General features: G+C 46.0%; 1 protein-coding gene and 1 pseudogene across 1 annotated transcript; one reads left to right on the top strand and one right to left on the bottom strand.

Moving 5' to 3' along the window:
• Window positions 1–1,618: 1,618 nt before the first annotated feature.
• Window positions 1,619–4,988, top strand: LOC123068852 (receptor-like protein 9DC3). Its single transcript, XM_044491535.1, has 2 exons — window positions 1,619–2,265; window positions 3,878–4,988. Exons 1-2 carry the CDS (start codon window positions 1,619–1,621, stop codon window positions 4,941–4,943), a joined length of 1,713 nt encoding a protein of 570 aa, XP_044347470.1. The 3' UTR covers window positions 4,944–4,988.
• On the bottom strand, window positions 4,928–9,062 carry LOC123067365 (pentatricopeptide repeat-containing protein At3g62890-like; annotated as a pseudogene).
• Between the last annotated feature and the right edge of the window lie 10,378 nt (window positions 9,063–19,440).

Genomic DNA, 19,440 nt, shown 5'->3' with positions numbered 1-19,440 from the left:
AAGAGATAATACTCCTACTGCTGCATGTCTGAGTGTATTGAGTTCTTGCTCGGGAGCGCTGAGTGCTACAGTACACACCAGCTGCTAACAAGACCGAGCGTGAATGTTTTCTGACCTCGACCCCCCTCTACGTTGCGCATGGGCCTCCTTTTATATGCTAAAGGGGTCACCGACAGGTGGCAACGTAGACAAGGGCAAAAAATGGAAAAGGACTTGCGGTTGGTACAACAACATGTACAGTGTATCATACCTAACCCTGACGGCAGGGGACAAAGGCATTAAATGCCCGTCTACGTCGCCCAAATAGTGCAAACAGGGACCGTCAGGGACGGCACCGCTCGCCACGATGGCAATCTTGTCAGCGCCGCTTGCCACCGCGCACCGCTGGCTGCACAGCCTCTTGCCACGCGTGCCTGGAAAGGCCCTAGGGCGACACGTTGGTGGATGTGCTGGAGCGCAGGTACAGAGAGGTAACTTGCCGTGGCAAGCGCCTTGCCGCGGTCATTGTCTTGTCGCGTACGGAAGCTTGTCGCTAACCGGGCCTCGCCGGGACACGTGGCACGTCGCGGCAAGTTCTTTAAGATGCCTTGGTTGGCCTTCCCGGCAAGCTCCTCTTGTCGGGGCCTTGTCTCCTTGGCGTGAATACTTTGTTCTTATGCCTTGGTTGGTCTTTCCGGCAAACTCCTCTAGCCGGGGCCTTGTCTCCTTGGCTTGGATACTTTGTTCTTGAATGGCTCCACAGGAACCACGGAGGACCTTGGCGGTCACCCGGCAAGCCTTGCCACGGGTGGCTGCAACCGCCCGTGCACAATTTCGGGATGCACGGTGTGGTACCCCTACTCTAGTACACCGACAGTCGCAACCTGTGATGTAGCAATTTCTGGAATAGAGCCCTCGAGAGAACTGGACACACGGTGTGAAGCGGGGGCAGACAAGATACGCGTGGCATGTACCAAGTAAATTGAATAGCCCAGAAGGCCCGGTCAAAGCGGTGGAGGAGAGAAACGTGCAAGATTGTTTAACCAGTTAAAAAAGCTATGCACAGGATTAACCCAGTCACACGCGTCAAATTGACAAGAGTCGTAAAAAAAAGTTCAAAAAATTCAGGAAAAAAATCCCTTACGGGCCTAGTATTCTTGGTATATGTAGACATTTACGTTGAGGAAGCAACAAGCTACTAGCAAAATAACTACAAGTAAGCAATGACACCTCCACGTTCTCTTGCTCCTGCTGTATATTTTTTCCAAGGAGACATGCTACGGCACTACAGTACAATCAATGGACAAATGGGCCTTGACTCATCAATGGTATCAAGTCCTTTACACTTTGAATTAGTCTAAGTCTCTCTAATACAACGAAGCATTCTGCTGCCAGTACTGCAACCAGTAGTGTGCACCTCAACGTGCGCTGCCCCATAATGGTAGTGCACAAACTTTCACTTGAACTGCTAGTGCCCCATAATGGTAGTGCCCCATAACGGTAGTGGCATTGAACATGAACTCATACTGCTAGGAACGAATGAGCGAAATGTAGTGTGAAGATTTCTACAGCTACCCTGTATTATATATATTGTCCTGGGCACCAGCTTGAAGTTGCAAAGCAGACAAGTAGAAGTGAGATGAGCTCCAGGCACCCACAGCTTCACTTCATCCTGCTGCTGCTCACATACTACCGCCCCACCTACAACGCAGCCAAAGGCAGCAATGGGATTACAGTCCAGTGCCTCCCTGATCAGGCTTTGTCTCTACTTCAGCTGAAGCACTCCTTCCACAACCCCGACCTCTCCTCGTGGCAGCATGGTACGGACTGTTGCCACTGGGAGGGTGTTGGCTGCGACAGGGCCTCTGGTCAGGTGATCACTTTGGACCTAAGTTATCGTAGCCTGCAGAGCACCGGTGGTCTCAGCTCAGCGCTATTCAACCTCACCTCTCTTAGAAGCCTAAGCCTCTCTGGTAACGACTTCAACCATGCCAGCCTTCCTAGTTTCGGGTTTGAGCGGCTGACCGAGTTACTCAGTCTCGAGTTGTCTGAAACAGGGTTGTCTGGTCAGATACCTATTGGAATTGCGCACCTCGAGAAATTGCTTACGCTTGATATTTCCTACAATGATTATTTGTATCTTCGAGAGCCACAGTTTCAAACACTCGTAGCAAACCTGACCAATCTTAGGGATCTGTATCTTAATGAAGTGGACATCTCCAGCAGTGGACCAACTTGGTCCGTTGCTATTGCGGACTCTGTTCCTCTACTGCAGAATCTTGACTTGTCTGGATGCGATCTATCTGGTCATATCCATCATTCATTCTCCCGACTCCATTTTCTAGCAACAATCAACCTCAGGGCAAATAGTATTTCTGAGATTCCTTCATTCTTCGCAGAATTCTCTTTCTTAACCTCTTTTGTCTTCTCAGCAAATTATTTGCAAGGACAGTTTCCAACAAAGATCTTCCTGCTAAAAAATCTCACATATCTTGATGTGTCCTACAACCCCAGACTTTCCGTGCAACTACCAGATTTCCCACCAGGAAAAAATATTTTGGAACACTTAGATCTAGAGGAGACAAACCTTTCTAGTGTGATGCCAGACTCTTTTGTTCATCTCAAGTCACTGAAATTCTTGGGCCTTAGCAACATAGGATCTCCCAGGCAGACGTTTACTTCCATTGCTAACCTTACATCCCTAAATACATTGTGGCTGTCGGGATCAGGAATAGAGAAGCCAATGCTCTCTTCGATTGGCAGCGCTAGGCATATGACAGACTTGATGCTACAAGACTATAATTTATCTGGGCCAATCCCGTTGTGGATCAGAAATTGTACAAATTTGATGAGCTTAGAGCTCATTGATTGCAATTTATCTGGGGCAATACCCACGTGGATTGGGAACTTGACCAAGCTTACAAATTTGGGCTTACAAGATAATAGGCTGAGCGGTAAGGCAGCCTCCTTCCTTCTCATATCACATCATTATAACATTATTTTTTGGGGGTATTTACTATTCTTTGACTACTATTCTCTATCTGCATGCAGGAAAAATCCCAAAGGTTTTGTTCACTCTTCCGTCATTGGGAAAACTAAATTTATTATCAAATGAACTATGTGGTACCCTAGAAGATATTCCAGACCCCTTATCTTCCTTCCTGTACTACATCGACATAAGCTCTAACAACTTGTCAAGTCATATACCCAAATCTTTCTTTGATCTTATGAGACTTCAAGTTCTCATGCTTGACTCAAATCACTTTGAAGGCACAGTGGAACTTAGCCTTCTTTGGAAGGTGAAGGCATTGGATATATTGCTGCTCTCCAATAATATGTTATCAGTCATAGATGTTGAGGATGGCTATCCATTTCCTTATATCCCACACATCACAAGACTAGGACTAGCGTCTTGCTACCTTACAAAAATTCCAGTCGCATTGAGATATACAAATGAGTTGTTTTTGTTGGACCTTTCACATAACCAAATAGATGGAGCCATACCAAGTTGGATCTGGGTGAATTGGAAGGATACCATGTCCTGGCTGGACCTCTCAAACAATATGTTCACTAGCCTTGAAAACTCTCCATCTGTCGTTCATATGCACAATTTAGGATATCTCAATCTTAGTTCCAACAAACTGCATGGCAGTGTACCTATACCACTCACAGCTAGCAATTCCATGGCTTTTTTAGATTACTCAAACAATAGCTTCACTTCTATTATACATGACTTTGGTCGGTACCTTCCCTACAAGACCACCTACCTTGATTTGTCCAGGAATAAATTAAGTGGTCACATACCAAGGTCTATTTGTACCCAACAAGATCTTGAGATACTGGACTTATCATACAACAATTTCAGCGGTGTGGTGCCATCCTGTCTAATGCAAGGTAGCAATAGCTTGAGTACATTGAAATTGAGAGAGAATCGTTTCCATGGGATGCTGCCTGAAAATATTGGAGAAGGATGTATGCTTCAGACAATAGATTTGAACAACAATCTAATTGAAGGGAAAATACCCAGATCACTATCAAATTGCCAAGGCCTAGAACTCTTTGATGTTGGTAACAATCAAATTATCGGTTCTTTTCCATCTTGGTTGGGTGTTCTTCCACGTCTTCGAGTTCTTGTCTTGAGATTCAACCAACTAAACGGCACCATAAGGGATTTTAAAGGCGATCATACAATCAACAACTACTTTGCAAATTTGCAAATACTTGATTTGGCCTCCAACAACTTCTCTGGAAACCTACCAGAAGGATGGTTTAATGAACTGAAAGCAATGATGGAAAATGTCAGTGATGGGGGAGAAGTTCTAGGACATGAGACATATTCAGGTGCACGATTTTATCAAGATACTGTTACCATAACATTCAAAGGGTTTGATCTTAGTTTCACCAAAATCTTAAGCACTTTCAATGCAATAGATTTCTCAAATAACTCATTTGATGGTCCTGTTCCGGAGTCAATTGGGAGGCTTGTTGCCCTGCGCGGACTTAACATGTCATACAACAACTTCATGGGACAAATTCCATTTCAGTACAGAAACTTGTCTCAGCTGGAAGCAATGGATCTCTCTTGGAACCAGATAACAGGGGAAATACCACAGGAGTTAACCTCACTTACTTCTCTTGAATGGTTGAATCTTTCGTACAACAACTTGTATGGAAGAATCCCGCAAGGAAACCAGTTCTCAACATTTTCAGACAGTTCATTTGAAGGTAATGCAGGTCTCTGTGGAGTTCCACTCTCCAAACACTGTGACAATCAAAGTTCAATTTCTCCAACTGGAGTGGCTCCTCCGGAATCTGAGGGTTTGTGGCAGGACAAACTCGGCATTATCCTTTTTTTCGCATTTGTTGGCTTGGGATTTGGAGTCGGCTTTGCATTGTCATTCTTGTTGCGACTGTATTGCCGCGTGGAAGGATGGATCTGCAAGCAAGCATGGATCCATATGTAATAATAGAGCACTTTTACTATGTACTGTATTCAGTTTTCTTCCTGAAAAAACATATGCCATGTGCATATGGGTTGTACTTTTTTTACGATGCATATGGGTTGTACTTGTTAGATGAGACAGCTTAAATAAGCCACTTTTCTGTGGCAGAAGTTAATTAGCTGCTTCCTTTCGTTGCATTGGATTGCCAACACTGATCAACCTTATGGTATATACAATTATTACACATAATATGCAGTGTGTTAATTCTTTTCCTGGAAATAAGATATGCCGAATGTTTATGTGCTACACACTTGTCAGATAGGAGTATATAATCAATCCATTTTCTTTGGAGATAGTATTTTATCTGGTTTGTTTCACACACGATGCTCAAATATGTCAGTTAGTGCCATCAACTAAACAAATGAAACGGCCGGTTTGTTTTATCGACTTGAACTCTGACTATGAGGTTTTCTCTACCTGAAGAGATACCCGGGCTAAAACAGAAACACACTTAGCATCAGCAATACAGCTAAGAAGCTGACTGCAGCAATCTGAACCAAAATTATCGGTAGAACGAGCATTCATATTGAAATTCCACAAGCCAAAAAGGTTGATATATGAAAATGGTTCAGAACTAAATGCAACATGAAACCAAATGCAGATTAATGATATTGTATCGTCAAGGTTATACCCCTGTAATATATATTTTTATCAGAGACGAAAATGAATATCTATTCGCGACTTAATAACAGCATGATTACATGTGTACATTATAATTAGCAAGAACTTTTTTTCTTCACAAACTTTATCCCCTCAACTCATGCATCACTAATACACGCTATATTTTGGGAGTATGACAAAAGAGTTTTTTTTTTTTGGTACTCAACAGCCCATGCTTTATGATGAGACAAGTACCGCTGTTAATACATAATTCTATTACTTACTACCAATAATCCTGGCACGAACAGGTGCCATTTTAATACAAATGGAAACGTGTTCGATCTCTAACAATAATTTCTCTAATACCATATATGTACATTGTAATTAGCAAGATTTTTTTTTTTGTTCACCAACTTTATCGCCTCAACTCATGCATCGCTGATGTATCATGAAAGAGATTTTTTTTTGTGCTAAACAGCCCATGCTCTATATTGAGACCAAGTACCACTGTTAATAGACAAATTAGTCAGTTACTACCAATAGTCCTTGCACGAACAGGTGCCATCTTTGAACAAATGGAAACGTGTTCGATCTCTAACAACAATTTCTCTCCCATATACTTTGGATATAAGTTTGGTGACATGATGGCAATCTTGGCAGACTCTGAGGTTCTTGACAATCCGAATGGGTATATTATCATTTGTACTTATCAAAGCAAATGCTATTGCCAGCTTCTCACTGTGGCGGCTGAGTGCACCTTCCATCTCTTCTTCTTTAATGTCAAGCAAAACCTCTTTCTTATCAGGCACGTAACCTTCTCTCCAGCCTTATCCTACTATCTATCTCATACCACTTTGTCAAAATATCTTTTATGCGCGGATGAGACAGATCTCCAACAATGAATTGGTGGATAACTCCGTTAATCTCCACATTGCTACATCCAGGTGTCTTCTCAACTCCCTTCTCACGCATTAGGTGCCTAATTTCCCTCGCAGAAGCATGCCTACCAGAGGCAGAATATATGTTACCTAAAAGTACATAAGCACCACTTTTGTCTGGCTCCAATTCAATCCAGTGCTTTATAACATACTCAGCCAACTCCACATTCTTGTGAAACCTACAACCAGCCATTAGAGCTCCCCAGATTAAGGCATCCGGTTTCATGGGCATTTTCTCAACCATGTCTCTGGCCTCACTCAGCAGGCCATTCCGTGCCAGGAGGTCTACCATGCATCCATAATGCTCAATCTTTGGTTTAATACCATAGTTGTTCACCATGGAATTGAAAAGCTGCCGACCCTTGTCAACCAACCCAGTGTGTGTGCAAGCACAGAGAGCACCAATGAAGGCAATGTCATCCGGCTTCACACCTGAGCTCTCCATCTGGGAGAAGAGCACCAATGAGTCTGAGCCTCGGCCGTGCATAGCCAGGCCCTTTATCATGGTAGTCCAGGCCAGTACATTCTTGTCTTTCATTCCCTCAAACACCTCCATTCCAAGCTGCACCTCACCGCATTTGGCATACATATCAACCAACGCAGTGCCCAGGAACACGGTCATCCTGATATTGTTTGCTCTGAGGTAACCATGCACCCACTTCCCCTGCTCCAGAGCCCCCAGCTGCGGGCACGCGGCAAGCACCCCGACGAGAACCGTGTCGTCCGGGCGGACACCTTGGGCCTGCATCTGAGAGAACACCCTCAGCGCTTCCCTCCCGTCCCCAGCCTGCACGTACCCATTCACCATGGCACTCCAGGACACAGCATTCTTCTCGGGCATTTCGTCAAACAGGGAGCGGGCGTCGGCGACTCGCCCAGCCCTCGCGTGCGCCGTGATGAGCGTGTTGAACGTGGAGGCGTCGACGGCGGCCGAGGCGCGCAGCAGCAGGTGCGCGTCGGACAGGCGGCCCTAGCAGGCCCGCGTGGACGCGGATGAGCGCGTTGTTCACGAGGAGGAACCCCGTGAGGCCGAGCCTGACGGCGTGGGCGTGGACGGCGAGCGCGAGGCGGCGCGCGCCCGGGACGGCGGGGGAGAGGGCGAGGGACTTGAGGAGGGAGGGGAGGGTGTGCGGGGTGGGGAGGAGGCCCGCGCGGATGAGGTGGGCGTAGAGCGGGAGCGCGGCGTGCGGCGTCCCGGAGCTGGCAAGCGCCCGGATGAGCGCGCCGTGGAGCTCCGCGCTGCGCCGGAGCAGGCCCGACGTGACCAGGGCCGCCTGGATCCGCGCGATCGGCCGCGCGTCGGCGCCGCCGCGGCACCGCGACAGCAGCTCCAGGTAGCGCCGGACGACCACCATCTCATCACGTAGTGGCGGTATGTTTTCCTCTAAAATGGCTCACTCACAGTCACAGGCAGCGCCACGCAATGCGAAATATGAGAGGGGGAGAGAGATGGTTTGACCTGGTCTTCGCCGATGAGCTCATGGAGACGGGGCCCAGGCGGCCGCCGCTGCGCGGGTTGACGAACGCGACGATGGAGCTTCTCGGGGGCGTCGTCGGGCGCGAGGGCGAACCAGGGGTGGGCCGCGGCGGCGGCGCCGGCCCCGGGGACTTTCGTCCGACGCGAAGGCGCCGACGAGTGTATATGTTGTAGGGGTAACCTTTTTTTAACTATGGCCCGAACAAAAATATCTGACTACAAGTTCCAGAAACTCTTTGATTAGCAGGATTTCAAAAATGGATTTCTTTTTTTTTCAGACATCCAGAAATGGATTTAAAAAATGCAGGACAGGAAAAACAAATAGAATTGTAATGTCATGACTATTTAAATCCTATAGGATTTTAGTTTGTTTGATATCATCACAGAGAAAAAAAAACAAAAGACATTTTTAAAAAGTCAAAGCGGGGTAGTTATCCCCACCTAAATTCATTTTATTATTTGTCTATAACAAGGCTTTGTAGTCTATTACAAAATAGGGTTCAAGCACCGCCAGAGGGCAGGAGGAGAAGATACCCCGACGCCGCCCAGGCTGACTGGGCTTTGCCCGTCAACACGCGCCGGCGACGGCGAGGAGGGGCGGAGGAGGAGGGAGGGGGGCTAGAGGCGACAGGTATGGGGCTTCCCCCGGCTGCATGTGGGGATGGTGTGAGGAGAGGGAGAGAGGGGAAAGTGATATCGCAGCTTCGGGAAACACCCCTCCTTGCAACCGATCAGTGCCAATAACCCGTTTGAACACCCCATACATTTGCCTACAAGTATAAGGTGTTATTTGTCGTAACAAATCACAAGTCACATACGATGTATACATTGTGAATTATAATTATATTTTGATCAATCTAAGTGTCTAAATTTGTTGTTCCACAACAACACATGAACATTAATCTACATTGTAAGTTTTTCCCCTAGGGTTTCCTAGGGTCTACCTCGTCCTTCGGCGACGGCGCCGATGTCCACAAATATCCACGTAATTTTTTTGCCAACTGTTGCGCTCCCGCCGGCGATCAGTGACTCTAGAGTGCGATCGATCAAGGTTGACATTGACATGGAGGATCCAAGGAAGTCTGATGGTGGAGGGGGACGAAGGGAATTCAGGTGGAGGGAGAAGCGCAGAAGATGAAGGGGTTGGATGAGGGGCAAACTTCGGGGGACCCTTCGATGGCGGAGGGTCAGGAGGGCGGCGAGGAAGTAAAAAATACTGATGCAGATCGAGAGGAAGGTGAAGATGCCTATTGGGATCGTTATGCTCCAGTTCCGAGTTTAGAAGATGTTTTTGCAGGCCCAAATCTGCAGAGAGGAGGAGGAGGATCTAGACCTGTCGGGTGAGGTTGATGATTTGATCAAAGACGTCAGATGGCTAGCTCTCTTTAGGGTTCATACATTGCGCCCGTTTATCCATGTTGCACTGTTAAATTCCATGAAGAACGTGTGGGCTTGCGCTCAGGGGTCACTTTCAACATTAAAGGACCAAACTTGTTCTTGGCACAGTGCCATTGTTTGGGAGATTGGAAGTGCGTGATGGAAGGGGGGCCATGGCAGTTCCGTTGAGATCTAGTGGTTCTAGTAGAATATGATGGGTTTACCAATGTGTGTGACTACTCGCTAAACATGTACCTGTTATGGGCAAGGATCAAAGGCCTTCCTGATGGCTTAACCAGAAAGAAAGAGTTGGCGGAGAAGGTGGCAAAAAAGGTAGGAGAGCCTCCGTTTACGGTGACAGTCAATGAAGGGAAGATCAATCCATCAAGTTATCTGAGAGTCAGAGTGTTTTGTGCATGTCAATATACCCTTAGTGAGATTTGTCCCAATTACCTTGAAGGAAAGGAAAAAATATCACGTATACTATGAGAACTTGTCGGACTTCTGCTTCTTTTGTGGATGTATGGGTCATGTGGTGGAGGAATGTGGAGATGGGATACACGACCCAAGTTCATGTGAATGGGGAGGCTGATCACTACATTGGAATAGTGAGCCTATTTGCAGTGGGTCAAGGGGAGGTAGAGGTGGCTGGAATGAGTTGGGAAGAGGAGGAGGCGCACCGGGCGATGGAGCACAGGGGGGAAGGAGAGGTGGTGGAGGGAGAGGAGATAGAGGAGGAAGAGTATGCGGCATGGGAGGATGGGATGTAGATGCTTATCATACACATGTTGGGAGAGGCATGGATATCATTCAGAACGTCGAGCCAACTAAGGATGACTGATCAGTTCGCAAGAGGCTGATCATGATGGTACAATCAATGTAAGGGGACATCCCGTCCCTAACTTAGCTGGTAAAGTTGCGGATATTGTATTGATGATCGAAAATGGGGCAATAGGAGATGGTTCTGGCAACTCAGTTGTGCCTGTCTCCACAGCAGGCAAAAATCCTATAGTAAAAAGGATGCGGCATGGTGCTGGTGCAGATGATAATATGGACGGAGTTGACATGGATGCTTCTAATGAGGCAGCCTCCGAGATGGAGGACTGCCGGGACCAATGAATTGTCTAAGTTGGAACTGCCGGGGAGGGGGAATACCCGGACAGCTCGAGAATTGGCGAGGTTGTGTCGGTCACATTCCCCCATGTTTGTGTTTTTATGTGAAACGAGGCAGAAAGAAGGAAAGATGAAAAGATTGAGGAGTCGTTTGGGTCTGAAAGGGTTTTGTGGAGTCGATAGTTCTGGAATGAGTGGTGGCCTGGCGGTCTATTGGCATGAAAACTGTATGGTGGAGATTTTGGACAAAGATGAATGCCATATCGATGCGTTGGTTCGTGTACATGAGGGTGCAGTTCAGAGGCGAGTTACATTTGTGTATGGGGAACCATGAGTGGGAAATAGACACTTAATGTGGACTGCAGAATCTGAAATCTATGAACGACCTGCCATGGTTAGTAATCGGTGACTTCAAGCCTTATGGATTTTGAGCATTTATCTGCAATACCAAGATCCGAGGCGCAAATTGTGGCATTCAGGGACACGCTCGAAATTTGTGGACTAGTGGACTTGGGATTCATAGGTGTTCCCTTTACCTATGATAACAAAAGAAGTGGCTCAAATAATGTCACGGTGAGGCTAGAACGGGCAGTCAGAACAAGTGCATGGAGGAATTTATTTGCTTTTGCATCAGTACTATTGGAGATATGCCCTAGAGGCAATCATGTGATGATGATATTTCCATATGTATTCATGAGTCCTTTGTATTGTCCTTCAACATCATCAATGATATGTATCAATAAGTATGTGACTTGTTTATGGAACTATGTATTGTATGATGATTGTTCTAATGGTCCCTAGTTGATAATGTTATGTGTACACATATCCTTGACTAGTATACAACTCGGTTGATGACTATGTTTCACAAGTCATGTGCATGGAGATGCTAAACCGATAGTATGGACTCGGGGATGGAGATCATCGAGTCGGACAGACCCACTTTGAGATGTAGCGAGATATAGTCATCTGTTAGCCTCAAGTACAATGTCTATGCCATGTCCTAGACCAGAGGTCCTCACATGTTCTCGCGATGAGGATTGACTCACTTAGGATCTATCAAACGCTACTCTGTAACTGGGTAGTTATAAAGGTAGCTTTCGGGCGAGTCGTGAGACATGCCGCGAGACATGGTTGACCAAGATGAAATTTGACCCTCCTATTTGGAGAGACGTTCTCTAGGCCCTCTCGAGTGATCAGATTTGGAAAGCATGGCCATGTGACTTGGGTTAAGTGTTAACCCAGTTCAGGAATCTGTATCACGGTTTCGAGAAGAGAGGTCGAGCTATCACAAGGGTGACAAGTACTCGCCTTGAGCTCGACAACAAATATCGTGAGGCAAAAGGAATGTTGCACATGACACATTGTCAAGGTTCGTCAAACGACTTTACACACACATGGGAGTTGGCACGTTCTGCTAGGAGCCGCTACCAACTATCGACTTGGTCGTGTCCATGGGTACGTGAATCTATAGGGTCACACACTTAAGGGGTTGCAGCCCATTCGGATTGGATTCGAGTGGAAAATGGACGCAGACTCCTAGTAGGCTCAAGTGTTGAGCCCACCTCGGAGGTCTATATAAAGAGGAGTGGGCGCACCACTTAGGGTTGATCTTTTTACCACCCTCGATAGCCACCGCCACTCCCCATGCCCATGACGTGCGACCGGACCTAGCAGTCCGCCGCTCGCCGCTACACCCCACACGTGTGGATACCTTGGAGGCATCACATCTGCGGTGCTTGGACGAACCGTTCGAGGGAACCGTGAGGTACCATTCGTGGGAGATCACCGTTCAAGGGTCTTCACTGTTCGCGGGAGATCGGCGACACGAGGAGGAGACGGCCTCGGAGGTCGGCTACACGCATCACCAACTCTACTTCCGTTGCGGTGACTGCGCGTCTAGTGGAAATTAAACCCGATCTCGTAATCTATTTCCAGGAGCATGATCTTGGGTGCACGGTAGAAAATTTTTATTTGGCGCTAGCGTAGTGTACCTCATGATCCAACAATGGTATCAAAGCCTCCGCTGTGTGGTGATAGATTCGATGATATGCATATGAGATATGTAGATCAGTTCAGGTGCGGGTCGATGAGATCGGCCGCGCACGTCAGTATTGAAGGTTGGTTTCGTGATCTTGTTTCCGTGACCGTGACGCAAAGGTCGTGACACAAGTTACCCCTACCGGTCGATTTCCGCCATCACTACAAAAAAAATACACTTCCATGATGATACATGTTTGTCATAGTAGGTCGCGTTTTTGTCATGCATGTACATCCATGATGATTTTATGACAGAATCAAGATAGTCATACCCGTGCTATCGTAGAAGTGTTCAATGACATTACCAAAATTATCATCACGGAAGTGTCCACTTCCATGACGATAAATCGCGCGTCACAGAAGTGCTTTCGTCAAGGGTGACCGACACGTGGCATCCATCGTAACGGAACACCGTTAAGCTATCGGGTCGGATTTTGGATCCGATAACCCGTTAACAGCCCAGACCAATGGGAAATTTCCACGTGTAAAATTCTGATTGGCCGAAGGGAACACCTGTCAGCTCGTCAATGGACCAGATGTCGCCCGTCCATTGGAGGAGACATGCCTATGATACGTCGACATGTGACTGGGCCCAACAGAGACCCATATAGGTTAAAAAGGCCAGCCCAGTCAAAGGCCCGTAGTACTTAATCAGGTACTAGTGGGCCAGCCCAATAACGACCTGCTTAATAAAGGCCCATTTACGGCCCGAAGCCAGATCTGGCTCATTCATTGTTCGCCCAATATTTGGGCCCATTTACGGCCCGAAGCCAGATCTGGCCTGTTAATTGTTCGCCCAATATTTGGGCCCCGGCCCGAACCAGATCTGTCCCGTTAATTGTTCGCCGAATATTTGGGCCCAACTATAGCTCAGTGACTTTCAGCCTGTTAGCGGCCTAATGTAGACATGGGCCCATTTCAACCCGGTGTGACTTTCGGCCTGGGAATGGCTCGTGCTGCCCATGGGCCATTTATGGTCTGACGGGACATTGGGCCCACTAATGGCCCTTGCTAAAGGTGGCAACAGTTAAGCCCAACGTGACTTTGGGCCTATTAAAGGCCTGTCGCATAATTCGGCCCGTTGATGCCTGTACTAAGCTTTCGGCCTCTTAAAGGCCCATGATATCAGTGGGCCAACTAAGGCCCGAGATATGTTTTGGCCTGGTAATGGCCCGTGAGCTAACTGGGCCCAAAAAGGCCTGGTCTACATTTCAGCCCGCTGAAGGTCCGTCGACGACTAGTGAAAGTTGAGGCCCAACATGCATTTGGGCCTGCTAAAGGCCCGTGGTTTCATCTCGGCCATAACAGGCTAGTACAATATTCAGCCTGTTAATGGCCCAACGCTACTTGGGCCAAACTAAGCGCTGGGTCGACAAAAGGCCCAACTAAAATATAGGCCGGTGTAAGTTTGGGCCTGGCGCAATGTGTGAAGGCCCCAATCATTCGGGCCCAAGAAAGACGCAGGCCGACCCAATTGTGGCCCGCTAAAAACCTGGCCCGTTAGAGTTGAATGTTTCTGAAGGAAATATGCCCTAGAGGCAATAATAAAGTTATTATTTATTTCCTTATTTTATGATAAATGTTTATTATTCATGCTAGAATTGTATTAACCAGAAACATAATACATGTGTGAATACATAGACAAACAAAGTGTCACTAGTATGCCTCTACTTGACTAGCTCGTTAATCAAAGATGGTTATGTTTCCTGACCATGAACAATGAGTTGTTATTTGATTAACGAGGTCACATCATTAGTTGAATGATCTGATTGACATGACCCATTCCATTAGCTTAGCACCCGATCGTTTAGTATGTTGCTATTGCTTTCTTCATGACTTATACATGTTCCTATGACTATGAGATTATGCAACTCCCGTTTGCCGGAGGAACACTTTGGGTGCTACCAAACGTCACAACGTAACTGGGTGATTATAAAGGAGTACTACAGGTGTCTCCAATGGTCGATGTTGGGTTGGCGTATTTCGAGATTAGGATTTGTCACTCCGATTGTCGGAGAGGTATCTCTGGGCCCTCTCGGTAATGCACATCACATAAGCCTTGCAAGCATTACAACTAATATGTTAGTTGTGAGATGATGTATTACGGAACGAGTAAAGAGACTTGCCGGTAACGAGATTGAACTAGGTATTGGATACCGACGATCGAATCTCGGGCAAGTAACATACCGATGACAAAGGGAACAACGTATGTTGTTATGCGGTCTGACCGATAAAGATCTTCGTAGAATATGTAGGAGCCAATATGGGCATCCAGGTCCCGCTATTGGTTATTGACCAGAGACGTGTCTCGGTCATGTCTACATTGTTCTTGAACCCGTAGGGTCCGCACGCTTAAGGTTACGATGACAGTTATATTATGAGTTTATGCATTTTGATGTACCGAAGGTTGTTCGGAGTCCCGGATGTGATCACGGACATGACGAGGAGTCTCGAAATGGTCGAGACATAAAGATTGATATATTGGAAGCCTATGTTTGGACATCGGAAGTGTTCCGGGTGAAATCGGGATTTTACCGGGTTACCGGGAGGTTACCGGAACCCCCCGGGAACCATATGGGCCTTCATGGGCCTTAGTGGAAAGGAGAAAGGGGCAGCCCAAGGGGGCTGCGCGCCTCCCCCCTTCCCCTAGTCCTATTAGGACTAGGAGAGGTGGCCGGCCACCCCTCTCCCTCTTTCCCCCTTGGGAATCCTAGTTGGAATAGGATTGGAGGGGAGTCCTACTCCCGGTAGGAGTAGGACTCCTCCTGCGCCTCCTCCTCCTGGCCGGCGCCTCCTCCCCCCTTGGCTCCTTTATATACGGAGGCAGGGGCACCTCTAAACACACAAGTTGACACAAGTTGATCCACGTGATCGATTCCTTAGCCGTGTGCGGTGCCCCCTGCCACCATATTCCTCGATAATACTGTAGCGTAGTTTAGGCGAAGCCCTGCTGCTGTAGTTCATCAAGATCGTCACCACGCCATCGTGCTGACGGAACTCTTCCCCGACACTTTGCTGGATCGGAGTCCGGGGATCGTCATCGAGCTGAACGTGTGCTCGAACTCGGAGGTGCCGTAGTTTCGGTGCTTGATCGGTTGGATCGTGAAGACGTACGACTACTTCCTCTACGTCGTGTCATCGCTTCCGCAGTCGGTCTGCATTGGGTACGTAGACATCACTCTCCCCTCGTTGCTATGCATCACATGATCCTGTGTGCGCGTAGGAAAATTTTTGAAATTATTACGTTCCCCAACAGTGGCATCCGAGCCTAGGTTACTTATGTTGATGTTATATGCACGAGTAGAACACAAGTGAGTTGTGGACGATACAAGTCATACTGCCTACCAGCATGTCATATTTTGGTTCGGCGGTATTGTTGGACGAGACGACCCGGACCAACCTTACGCGTACGCTTACGCGAGACCGGTTCCCTCGACGTGCTTTTCACATAGATGGCTTGCGGGCGACTGTCTCTCCAACTTTAGTTGAACCAAGTATGGCTACGCCCGGTCCTTGCGAAGGTTAAAACGGAGTCTATTTGACAAACTATCGTTGTGGTTTTGATGCGTAGGTGAGATTGGCTCTTACTTAAGCCCGTAGCAGCCACGTAAAACTTGCAACAACAAAGTAGAGGACGTCTAACTTGTTTTTGCAGGGCATGTTGTGATGTGATATGGTCAAGACATGATGAGATATAAGTTGTTGTATGAGATGATCATGTTTTTGTGGAAGTTATCGGCAACTGGCAAACACCTTATGGTCGTCTCTCTATTGCATGAGATGCAAGCGTCCAATAATTGCTTTACTTTATCGCTATGCGATAGCAATAGTTGCAAGAGTAATTATTGGCGAGACGACCACGTGATGACACATTGATATAGATCAAGATGATGGAGATCATGGTGTCATACCGGTGACGATATAGATCATGACAGTACTTTGGAGATGGAGATCAAAGAAGCAAGATGATGATGGCCATATCATGTCACATATTTTGATTGCATATAATGTTTATCTTTTATACATCTTATTTTGCTTAGTTTGACGGTAGCATTTTAAGATGATCTCTCACTAATTATCAAGAAGTGTTCTCCCTGAGTATGCACCGTTGCCAAAGTTCGTCGTGCCCAGACACCACGTGATGATCGGGTGTGATAAGCTCTACGTCCATCTACAACGGGTGCAAGCCAGTTTTGCACACGCGGAATACTCAGGTTAAACTTGACGAGCCTAGCATATGCAGATATGGCCTCGGAACACGGAGACCGAAAGGTCGAGCGTGAATCATATAGTAGATATGATCAACATAACGATGTTCACCATTGAAAACTACTCCATCTCACGTGATGATCGGTCATGGTTTAGTTGATTTGGATCACGTAATCACTTAGAGGATTAGAGGGATGTCTATCTAAGTGGGAGTTCTTAAGTAATATGATTAATTGAACTTAAATTTATCATGAACTTAGTCCTGGTAGTTTTTTGCAAATTATGTTGTAGATCAATAGCTTGCGTTGTTGCTTTCATATGTTTATTTTGATATGTTCCTAGAGAAAAATTGTGTTGAAAGATGTTAGTAGCAATGATGCGGATTGGATCCGTGATCTGAGGTTTATCCTCATTGCTGCACAGAAGAATTATGTCCTTGATGCACCGCTAGGTGACAGACCTATTGCAGGAGCAGATGCAGATGTTATGAACGTTTGGCTAGCTCAATATGATGACTACTTGATAGTTTAGTGCACCATGCTTAACGGCTTAGAATCGGGAATTCAAAGACGTTTTGAATGTCATGGACCATATGAGATGTTCCAGGAGTTGAAGTTAATATTTCAAGCAAATACCCGAGTTGAGAGATATGAACTCTCCAACAAAGTTCTATAGCTAAAAGATGGACGAGAATCGCTCAACTAGTGAGCATGTGCTCAGATTGTCTGGGTACTACAATCGCTTGAATCAAGTGGGAGTTAATCTTCCAAATAAGACAGTGATTGACAGAATTCTCTAGTCACCATCACCAAGTTAGTAGAACTTCGTGATGAACTATAATATGCAAGGGATAACGGAAACAACTCCCAAGCTCTTCGTGATGCTGAAATCAACGAAGGTAGAAATCAAGAAAAACATCAAGTGTTGATGGTTGACAAGACCACTAGTTTCAAGAAAAGGGCAAAGGGAAGAAGGGGAACTTCAAGAAGAACGGCAAGCAAGTTGCTGCTCAAGTGAAGAAGCCCAAGTCTGATCCTAAGCCTGAGACTAAGTGCTTCTACTGCAAAGGGACTGGTCACTGGAAACGGAACTACCCCAAGTGATTAGCGGATAAGAAGGATGGCAAAGTGAACATAAGTATATTTGATATACATGTTATTGATGTGTACTTTACTAGTGTTTTTAGCAACCCCTCAGTATTTGATGCTAGTTCAGTTGCTAAGAGTAGTAACTCGAAACGGGAGTTGCAGAATGAACAGAGACTAGTAAGGGTGAAGTGACGATGTGCGTTGGAAGTGGTTCCAAGATTGATATGATCATCATCGCACACTCCCTATACTTTCGGGATAAGTGTTGAACCTAAATAAGTGTTATTTGGTGTTTGCGTTGAGCATGAATATGATTTGATCATGTTTATTGCAATACAGTTATTCATTAAAAGTTAGAGAATAATTGTTGTTCTGTTTACATGAATAAAACCTTCGATGGTCATACACCCAATGAAACAAGTTCATTGGATCTCGATCGTAGTAATACACATATTCATAATATTGAAACCAAAAGATGCGAAGTTAATAATGATAGTGCAACTTATTTGTAGCACTGCCGTTTAGGTCATATTGGTATAAAGCGCATGAAGAAACTCCATGCTGATGGGATTTTGGAATCACTTGATTATGAATCACTTGATGCTTGCGAACCATGCCTCATGGGCAAGATGACTAAGACTCCATTCTCCGGAGCGAGCAACTGACTTATTGGAAATAATACATACTGATGTATGCGGTCCAATGAGTGTTAAGGCTCACGGCAAGTATCGTTATTTTCTGAACTTCACAGATGATTTGAGCAGATATGGGTATATCTACTTGATGAAACATAAGTCTGAAACATTTGAAAAGTTCAAAAGAATTTCAGAGTGAAGTGGAAAATCATCGTGACAAGAAAATAAAGTTTCTACGATCTGATCATGGAGACAAATATTTGAGTTACGAGTTTGGTATTCAATTAAAACAACGTGGAATAGTTTCACAGCTCACGCCACCTGGAACACCACATCGTTATGGTGTGTCCGAACGTCGTAACCGCACTTTATTTGATATGGTGCGATCTATGATATCTCTTTACCACTATCGTTTTGGGGTTATGCATTAGAGACAGCTGCATTCACGTTAAAAGGGCACCATCTAAATCCGTTGAGACGACACCGTATGAACTATGGTTTGGCAAGAAACCTAAGCTGTCGTTTCTTAAAGTTTGAGGTTGCAATGCTTATGTGAAAAGGTTTCAACCTGATAAGCTCAAACTCAAATCGGAGAAGTGCGTCTTCATAGGATACCCAAAGGAAACTGTTGGGTACACCTTCTATCACAAATCCGAAGGCAAGACTTTTGTTGCTAAATTCGGAGTTTTTCTGGAGAAGGAGTTTCTCTTGAAAGAAGTGAGTAGGAGGAAAGTATAAAACTTGATAAGGTAATTATACCTTCTCCCTTATTGGAAAGTAGTTCATCACAGAAATCAGTTCCAGTGATTCCTACACCAATAAGTGAGGAAGTTAATGATGATGATCATCAAACTTCAGATCAAGTTACTACCAAACCTCGTAGGTCTTCCAGAGTAAGATCCGCACCAGAGTGGTACGGTAATCATGTTCTGGAAGTCATGTTACTAGACCATGATGAACCTACGAACTATGAGGAAGCAATGA

The sequence above is a fragment of the Triticum aestivum genome, chromosome 3B (genome assembly GCF_018294505.1).
Source record: "Triticum aestivum cultivar Chinese Spring chromosome 3B, IWGSC CS RefSeq v2.1, whole genome shotgun sequence".
NCBI classification, from domain to species: domain Eukaryota; kingdom Viridiplantae; phylum Streptophyta; class Magnoliopsida; order Poales; family Poaceae; genus Triticum; species Triticum aestivum.
This window is presented reverse-complemented; position numbering and strand designations above follow the sequence as displayed.

Excerpts from the sequence above, each read along its gene's own strand:
- LOC123068852 (XM_044491535.1), top strand. The coding sequence starts at position 1,619 with ATGAGCTCCAGGCACCCACAGCTTCACTTCATCCTGCTGCTGCTCACA. Across the intron at positions 2,266-3,877 it reads CTACTGCAGAATCTTGACTT|CAATAGCTTGAGTACATTGA; the intron begins GTCTGGATGCGA and ends AATGCAAGGTAG.